At 40.1% G+C, this 10,294-nt stretch overlaps 1 protein-coding gene across 1 annotated transcript in view; it reads right to left on the bottom strand.

Moving 5' to 3' along the window:
* The window catches only part of LOC118415535 (kelch repeat and BTB domain-containing protein 2-like), a 34,700-nt gene that overhangs the window by 5,182 nt on the left and 19,224 nt on the right, over positions 1–10,294 (bottom strand). Inside the window, exon 5 of the mRNA XM_035820210.1 lies at positions 670–966. Coding sequence (XP_035676103.1) covers positions 670–966 — 297 coding nt within the window. The remainder of the gene's footprint in view (positions 1–669; positions 967–10,294) is intronic.

Genomic DNA, 10,294 nt, shown 5'->3' with positions numbered 1-10,294 from the left:
AGATCGTCCGGCGACGTCACGACAACTAATAAAAACTTCACCCCCATTTCACTGTGAATGATATTGCCAGCAATTGTTAAAATGAAACTGTGTCAAAAGGTACACATAATTGGTTGACTACTGTCATTAAAATGTAATGCAAGGGTCTTGGGCAGTTTAAGGACTAAGACTGGCCAACATGATGGGCAAACATACATCTGACGGTACGTAGTAGTGGGCCATTGCAAAAGTAATCTCTGACGCAAGTGGTGTTTGGTACGTACGGAAAGTAATGAGAGCCAAGAACGTGAAAATAAATTTGCCAATGGAAACAAAGATACAATATGAAAGATCATGAAGATTTAAGGTAATTGAGCATGCAGCAAATAGCCTGAGGTGAGCATAAATGGTAGAATAGACACTCATTTACACCCTTCTGAAACTTCCACCCGTACACCCATGTAGGCGTATATCACATTTCCAATCCAGAGCCCGGCCGGGATGTTTATTCAAAGAGACGAAAAAAATGAAATAAAATGTATACCGAGAAATATACCCAAATTATGTCCGTTGATATTATATAGACATTTTGTGTATTTTGATGTCTTTTATATCATTCTTTTCCCTTCCGAAAGCTGCACGGCCGGGCCCTGATTTGGAAATGTGACCTAAGCCTTACTAGAGACTGACCAGTGATCCCGTAGACTTCATTTGCAAGATCCCCGCCTCCGCCATCGGCTGCACAGGCTGGTGATGCGCCGTACTTGTAGTAGGTGTTGAGCCCATCAGCCGAACCAGCACACCAGCCGCCATTCTGTACGGCAAACACGGGGAAACCACGAGAAAGTGCTACCTGGTAACATTTCTCGATGGGGTTTTCCCGTGACGAGTAGTGTCCATCTAGGCGTGAGTCAGTCCCCTCGAGTGTGGGAATGGCGCGGTCTGAGATGTCGTCCGCCCAGCAACCCAGACTGGTGTACCCGATTGCTGTGTGAGGAAGGATCGGTTCGTTAATTGCAAAATGGAATTTTGACGACACCTCTGGACCGAGCCAAATGGTAAATCATTGTGTTCAGTAAGCAAAAATTCTAGGAATTGTACAGGAATGTTGGCCCAAAAGAATGTTTGGAATTCCAGTCATGGAGCCAGTTTGGGCAAGGATATGGTAATTCAAGGAGTACAAAATATTACCATATTCTAGTAGCAAATAGTAGCTAGATCAACAAAACAGTGGCATCTTGAGACTAATATTGTCGAGTCTTAAGTTTCATCAGAATTCATTGGAAGTACATTTATGTCCCATATTTATGAGTAGGCCTCTTTATGACAAAGTTTTCTGCTTTTCAAGGAATAAGGCGTCTGCTTCAGGGTGGTCACTTTAGCAAGTAGGTGACTATAACTCTAAGGCTCTAGACGACGATTTCCGCATCACTCATACCGGAGGGCCAATAGCTACGCACGTCAAAAATGATGCTTGTCGATGCGTCCATTCAGCCATGTGCCTTACGAATATTTCATGCACTTGATAAAAACTTTCTGCACGGCTGCACATGTGTCTTTTCAACCTTTCTAAAAAAAGTTTTAAAAAAGAACTAACGTTGCTATCAGTGCAATTAGTCCCTAAATTGTAAATGTTGCAAGCATCTGAAAGCAAGGGATTAGCATGCAATCCATTTTACATCAGTACGCCTGATTACATATAAATCCTTCACAATGGAAGGCATTGTGTTTGAGAGATCTCTATTGTAGTATCCCAGGTAAACACAGTTTAGATATAAAGGAGTGCTTTATACTGGAAGACGATGTTTTAGAGACCTGATTGGACATATCTTTTCAGGTTGGCGGAATTATGTACCCTGGTGGAATTATTTTACTTATGTTGTTCTATGGACATTATTTTTTCATTCAAAACAGTGTTTTGCAAACTATTCTATTTCTGTATGACTGTCACCGAAATTTGACTGATATCTATGATAATCAAAAATAAAACTTAAAACACAACTGAAAATGATATTCCTATGTATACGTATTCCTATGGCATGAAGAGGAATGCCCCTGACTACCTATATCAAACTGTAAATTTGGGTTGCTATTTTATTGCAAAGGGTCATACAATCTACTCCTATCCCAGGGTCACAATGATATTTGGCCTTTTCTTGTCTGTCTTTTTTCTAGTTTGCATTAACATCTGAGGATATTTATTAGCCTTATTTTTTTCTGTCATTTCTACCAGTTACACCACACACGACGCCACCCGATCTTGTGCGGATCTTCCGTTGTAACATTTTTTTATCAAACGAACACAAATAAACAAGTACATATGGGATGACTGCGCCCTGAAGTAAATACAACTTATTTGAGCGCCGCCATTGAACATAAGCAGATTTCAACTAGCAAAAGTGAACAGATAAATGTATGCCCGTGTTTGATAGCACCATCTGAAAAGACAATAATAATATTCATTTGTAAAATCATGCCCGAGGGCTAATTGCATATACAGTCTCATGAACTAAGAGAGAAGTAAATAGAGTAATACATAAAACTCGTGTCTAATCAACTACGTAATACTATGGATACTATTGTCGGGTTTGACTTCTTACTTAAATGCAGTGGTTAATGAACTGTTCCACGTTCTGTATGATGGTGGGATTTTGTGCTTTTAGTAAAATATATTCTTTTGGTGATCTCTTAGGTGGTAAAAGCTTGGTGAAATAGTGACGACTGTTTGTAATATTGTGTTTCTTTCGGTTTCATAGTGGGTACACTAACTGATAAAGTGTGTTTCATTTTTCAATGCATTCATTTTTAAGCAATAAACGTCGAAATGTGTCCTACGATCCTTGAAAGCCAGCCGAGAAGACAATGATAAAAAATGATAACAACGAACGTTACCACCTATTCCCTGCATGCCTTTCTCAATGTAACCCGTATATAAGTATGTCTCGATTTTAGCCCCGAAATTGTTATTATTATTGGGTAAAGAATACATATTAATACGTCCTTTCAGCCATGTGCCTTATGAATATTTCATGCACTTGATAAAGGCTTTCTGCACGGTTGCACATGTGTCTTTTCAACCTTTCTAAAAAAAGAACTAACGTTTTTATCAGCGCAATTAGTCTCTGAATTGTAAATGTTGCAAGCACTTAAAAGCAAGGGATTAGCAATTCATTTTACATTAGTACGTCTGATTACATATAAATCCTTCACACTGTAAAGCATTGTGTTTGAGAGATCTCTATTGTAGCATCCCAGGTAAGCACAGTTTGGACATATAGGAATACTTTATACTGGGAGACGCTGTTTTAGAGACCTGATTGGACATATCTTGTCAGGTCGGCGGAATTATGTACCCTTGTGGAATTATTTTACTTATGTTGTCCTATACACATTATATTTTCATTCGAAACAGTGTTCTGCAAACGATTCTATTTCTGTATGACTGTCACTGAAATTTGACTGACATCTATGATAATCAAAAATAAAACTTAAAACACATCTGAAAATGATATTCCTACGTATACGTATTCCTATGGCATGAAGAGGAATGCCCCTGACTACCTATATCAAACTGTAATTTTGGGTTGCTATTTTATTGCAAAGGGTCATACAATCTACTCCTATCCCAGGGTCACAATGATATTTGGCCTTTTCTTGTGTGTCTTTTTTCTAATTTGCATCAAAATTTGAGGATATTTATTAGTCTTATTTTTTTCTGTCATTTTTAATAGTTACGCTATACACGACACCACCCGATCTTGCAATTGCGCGGATCTTCCGTGGTAACATTTTTAATCAAACAAACAAACAAACACAAATGAATAAGTACAGACGGGATGACTGCGCCCTGAAGTAAATACAACTTATTTGAGCGCCGCCATCGAACAGAAGCAGATTTTAACTAGCAAAGATAAGTGAACAGATAAATGTATGCCCGTGTTTGATAGCACCATCTGAAAAGACAATAATAATGTTTATTTGTAAAATCATGCCCGAGGGCTAATTGCATATACAATCTCATGAACTAAGAGAGAAGTAGATAGAGTAATACATAAAACTCGTGTCTAATCAACTACATGATACTATTGATACTATTGTCGGGTTTGACTTCCTCTTTAAAGGTGGTGGTTAATGAACTGTCTCACGTTCGGTATGATGGTGAGATTTTGTGCTTTCAATAAAAATTTATTCTTTTGGTGATCTCTTAGGTGGTAAAAGCTTGGTAAAATTGTGACAACTGTTTGCAATAATGTATTTCTTTCGGTTTCATAGTGGGTACACTGACTGATAAAGTGTGTTTCATTTTTCACTGCATTCATTGAGCAATAAACGTCGAAATGTGCTCTACGATCCTTGAAAGCCAGCCGAGAAGACAATGATAAAAAATGATAACAACGAACGTTACCACCTTTTCCCTGCATGCCTTTCCCAATGTAACCCGTATATGAGTATGTCTGTATTTTAGTATACCTGCATGTGCTGAGAGTTTATTGATATTTGTTACAGAAAAAAGTCGGATCAATGAATTGCACGTTCGTGTTGGGTTCGTTTTCAGTTTAAAGTGCAAAATAGCGATTTTAGCCCTGAAATTGTTATTGTTATCGGGTAAAGAATACTTATTCATACGTCCTTTCAGCCATGTGCCTTATTAATATTTCATGCAGTTGATAAAGACTTTCTGCACGGCTGCACGTGTGTCTTTCCAACCTTTCTAAAAAATGACTAACGTTACTATATATATCAGCGCAATTAGACCCTAAAAAATAAGTGCTGCAAGCACTGAAAGCAAGGGATTAGTAATCCATTTTACATTTTCCACAATCCATTTTCAGTACGTCTGATTACATATAAATCCTTCACAATGGAAAGCATTGTGTTTGAGAGATCTCTATTGTAGTATCCCAGGTAAACACAGTTTAGATATAAAAGAGTACTTAATAATGGGGGAAGATGTTTTAGGGACCTGCTTGGACATATCTTTTTAGGTCGGCGCAACAATGTACCCTTGTGGAATTATTTTACTTGTGCTGTCCTATAGACATTATTTTTTCATTCAAAACACTGTTTTACGAAATATTCTATTTCTGTACGATTGTCACCGAACTTTCAATCACGCCCAGAGTGTAAAGTACAAAAGTAAGGTTTAAAACACAACTTAAAATGATATTCCTACGTTTATGTTGTCCTATGGCATGAAGATGAGTAACCTTGACTACCGACTGCATAACTATAGATTTGGGTTGCTGTTATATTGCCCACGGCTATGCAGTCTACAACCAGGGTCACAATGATATTTGGTCATTATTTTCTGGTGTGCATTAGCAATTGAGCACGTCAAAAAACAGCATGTGAGTGTATTACATGTAGCTGATATAAAGCGACCTAAAGACTAGACGTTTTTAGTACTAAATGGAAGCTTCAAGTTAACCTAAAGAAGATTACCTCTATGGGACTGTATTTGTGTACCAGTAGATACCATATTTTTTCACCTTGTGAAACTATTGTGCAATTAAGTTATTGTTGTGTAGAAGCCCTGGTCGTATTTGTCAACGGCAACGTATATTCCTGTCATTTTGGCGGCAGGCACAAACTACCTAACACAGAATTTAAGATCAATGAAGAGAGAAATCTGACTCGATCCGTCAGAGAGCCTTGCTAGCTGGACTTCCCTGTCAAACTATGGGGTGGGGGTTGGTGGGTGTTGGGCGAATCCGCAGCTAGCCCGAAGGCACACAAATTTTTGCCTGCACGTAAAATTCTACGGCGTGTCTGCGTGCTCCAAAATCCTTGGAATTCTCTTCGATTTCGTACGGAGGTGGTTCTTACCATATACGGATCCCAAAAGATTGCCTACGTTTTGGCATGTAGACAGCACGTATTTGCACGTACGTAGGATAACATAGCGATAGATGAAAAAGGTAAAACAAAACTTACCTGATGTATGTGTCACAAGCAGCCGGAACAACGTGTACACAAGGATGAAGTTGCCAATTTTGTTGGTTGACATTTTCAATGTAGTACATAAAAGCACTTTCCTTCTCTAGCAACTAACGTTCACGGCCTTCGCCGTCTGCTTTGAAGCGACACGCCCTTGTAGTTTGCGGCTTGAATCATAACAAAACTGAGGTCCTCCTATCATCCAACGCAGGCGACAACTTAATGACACAACATAAGGACTATTGATGTATTACTCCGAGTGGGCTGCTAAAAGAAATCCGAGCCAAAAAAATAAACGGGTGCATGGACGCGTGTTTTAAGCGGTAAGAAATTTCCTTTGAGTTAGCCGAACAGATCTCAAAATTCAGATTGGTGAAAGCTTGTTTGTAACTGAAGAAATTAGCAGGTAAAGTTTTGCAGCCGCTCGCTAGGTCGGAGGTACACAGTCCAGGGTTATGAGTGGTGCGGTTGTACACTAACAGCGAAAAAGTGCCCTTTGTGAGGATTGACTAATCGTGCACGTGGTTTGTAATTGCTATAAAAAATAACGTGTGTATAGTTGACGTTGGCAATTTTCCACACGGTATAGGGTAAATGTGCTCAACATGGAATGAAAAATCTGCTGAATTTTAACGTAGCTTCATTTTGAACGCACCCATGTAAAACATGAATTAGAAGTCTATGGGAAGGAAAAACTCATCAATGATACCATATGGACGGTGTAGGACTTCGTGCGCCAGTAGACGAAAGGGTGAAAAAGGAAATGCACACGCATCATTCACCTGAAAAAGTCACTTACAGGCCAGGCAGACGGGTCGCAAAACCCACCCTGTCTGCCTACCATTGTCTTCCGAGACAGATGGATGCCAACAACAACAAAGGCGGTATGAAAAACAGCCATTCTGAAAACTAAAAATATCATACACACAATTGTTAAATGGAGCGTGGAATTATCTATTGGGTACAATACAATAGGCCCAGTGTGTGTGTTTGTGTGAAACGATTGTGGCTAGTAGTGGGCACCAGTACAAAACCATTTTTTTGGTGGGTACCGGGGCAAAACCGTTTTTTTTTGCCTGCATGAAATAATGCAGGTACTATTTTTGGTACGAATCACGTATTGGAGTATATCACGATATCCGCTGGATGGATTGGGATTTTATTTGGCAGGTGGGTAGGTGAGATGATTTGGAAGGTGAAGGTCGATATTGAGCACCTGCCTTCACGACTTGATATTCAGTAAATTATCGAAAACATCACTAGTCCTTTTGTTTATCCACAACCCCTGTTATGTTTTACTACAGATGCACCACAACATTCATATTGGTTCATGGCTTTGAAGAATATCACAGCCACGGATGGGATTTCAACCCCTAAAAAGTGGCTGTCACCTGAGAAGACACGAAGAATTCAAATAGTAGGCAAAATAGAACAATTCAGTTTCCAGAATGATAGTTTGGCAAATAAAACCAGCTACCCAGGCAGTTTTGTGGTTGTTTAGAAAATATATATTTACACCCCTTTCTTGATATGGAGTGATATGGTTTCCCTCTCACGACCCTCTTAATTGCGGACAGCTGTCTGTTTTGATGTTTTCAGTATTGGAGTGTGTGGAAGGGGCGTTTCTGGCGCTATATCACCAGAAACGTGTGATTGCGATGATATTTGATACTGAACTGAACTGATACATTGTTTGAGGGTGGTTACCTCATGCTCATGATTGAATTTGGGCTTTCTTGTGTTTAAACTTGACAATGCAGGCATCTCTTGTGTGTTGAAGGGATGTTTCCGGTGCTATATCTCCAGAACTCAACGTGTGATTGCGATGATATTTAATACATGGGTTTAGAGTGGTTGCCTGACGCTCAAGTTTGACTTTGGGCCTCCTGGTTTTCAAATTTGACTCTCAGTTGGCCGATTTTGTTTTAGTGTGTTTGGCCATGGACATGCTGTGGTCTTGATTTTTTTTGCGACGCAAACCTTTCAACGTAAGTTGGAAGTGGTATTAGTTTGGGCCCCCTTGCAGCCCACCCTGGAGCTGCAACTCAACCCGGGTACTGTGTGGGAGTGACAAGACACCAAAGCAATGAGTCGACGGAGATGACAGCACCACCAACACTGTCCCAGCTGCTAACATTTAGACTATACCACATGAAAACTGCTTGTCCTGGGTATCCGCAGGTGATTCAATTTGCAGCCTCTAAACAATGGGTTCCTATACAAAAAAGAGGAGAAAGCAACTGTTAGTAACTCAACTATCTGACGTTACTGGCACACAAACATACCCTCATATGAAAGCCCGACATCTCAGCTATCCGAAAAACCACATTTCGGCATGAATCTAACGGTGAGAACTTCCGGGAAACTGAAAGATTGACCCATGACCTCAAAACCGCACCACAACCCAGTGAGGAGGCCATGTGCTAGGACAAAAAAGTCCCAACTTTATACCCCCTGAAAACCACACAAACTCAGCTTTTTGGCCCTAATCACAAAGTAGAAACCCTCCCCTGTCACACCCACCTCAAAACTGCCAGGATTTCTACCCATTTGACCAGGAAAAAAATCTTGAAGTTTTAGGCCCTGAACTATAATCGACCACCATCAATTTGCATGGCGGATTGACCTGCGGATCCCCTTCACAGAGCCCAAGTTCAGATTTTTACAAAAAAAGTTTTATCATACAATGGAGACAGGGGTTGTCACATATTATCCTAAGTATGAAAGAATTTCAATGATTTATACTCCCCTGGGACTCACTTTTATTACAGGTATCATGGCTGCCATCAGAGTCTGAAGGGGGGGGGGGGCAGGGCATATATACCAAGAGCTGTTTTCAAGAAACCTGGCATATGTAGGCCAAGAAATGCCAAAAGCTAGTCACTCTGACACACAGAGACTGCCTCTACAATGACAGAGACCTGAAATTTGGTCATGAAGTGTTGTTTCAGAGGCTTTGTAGGGACTTTCAGAAGGTGTGTGCTGGGCATTTAATAAAAGTAGGTCAAAGCCAATTTCACTCAATGCACACACCACTTTCTTAATCTTTTGTGCTGAAAATGGCACTGACAGACTCTGGTATGCTGTCATGGTACCTGCCACATGCTAACATCATGCTAACATCCCCAAAAAGTTAGCAAAACACAAGATAATGGGGCATAGAAACACACCTCCTGTATCCATGAGCTGGACCGCTTTCGCGGCTCCTCCCCTGGGACGTTGCCAAGTAACGTGGTTCAAGTCCAACCGAACTCTTTTGGACTATTCATAAATTACTTTCGCAATTGCCAATAGAATACAGGTCAAATGGAAGAGTGATAGACTCTAGAGTCCATCCTCCCTCTCAAGTCATTTTACACCAATGGCAATTTCCATTATAAGCAGTGCCCTTTAGCACACCAGTGAAATAACAAGAAAGCTTTTAAAAAAAGCTGGCCGGGGCGCATTTGGAAGGACTACCTCAAAATTTCATGTTGTGTTCCAGTAAAATGTGCATCATTATTAAACTAGAAGTTTATATCTAAAATCTATGGGAAGTTGGCTGGAAACCTTTGTTCACTGGTATAATTGGATTTTCCGGCGTACTTTTGTGGGCGGAATTGTATCCCTTGTGTGCGCTGTGTGCCGGATATAAAAATCGTAAAAGAAACTCCGGTGCGAGACCACAGCCAAAGGCGGGAAGAGGTCCCGGATGTGCATTGTCGTTCTTTCTTCTGCTCACAGGTCTCATTTGCTTTCTTTGCTTTGTATGATGTTCTTTGTTCTGCAAGACTCTCTGTCTTCTGTTGATAGGTTTGTTTTTCTTGTTTGTCCTTGCATATTGCGCTTTGGATTGCAAGACCTTGCACTTTTTTATCATTTAAATTTGATGCTGCATTTGGTGACATTACTAATTGATTCAAGAGGCCTTCATTCCTGTTCTCTGGCATAGCACTTGGATGTTTGCTTGTGGTGCATGGCACAATGTTTTTCCCAGTACTTTGGTTACAATGTGGTGCAAATGGAAATGCTGTGTTTGGTTGTTGTAGGTTCTCTTTCGTAGATACAAACTCTGGTTTAACCAAGGTGTATGTGTGTTGTTGTTGAACTTGAAAGCAGTTTTCTGACTCAATCATAGAAGAAACATTGCTAGTCAGATTGATAATGTGTATACCAGTAGGTTCAACTGATAAGAAAACATTTTCTGCTTCTACTGGGACAACCTCAAAATTGCATGTTGTGTTCCAGTTAAGTTGTTGCAAGAATGAAACTAGATTGCTGTTTGAACTGTGCATGCTTAAAGTAGAAGTGCCATGGCTATCTGGCAATGCTGTTATGGGACTTCTGGCATGTGAGTCATAAACAAAATACTTGTTATCAGCGTGCAACAATGCTACTG

Source organism: Branchiostoma floridae, chromosome 5 (genome assembly GCF_000003815.2).
Source record: "Branchiostoma floridae strain S238N-H82 chromosome 5, Bfl_VNyyK, whole genome shotgun sequence".
NCBI lineage: Eukaryota > Metazoa > Chordata > Leptocardii > Amphioxiformes > Branchiostomatidae > Branchiostoma > Branchiostoma floridae.
This window is presented reverse-complemented; position numbering and strand designations above follow the sequence as displayed.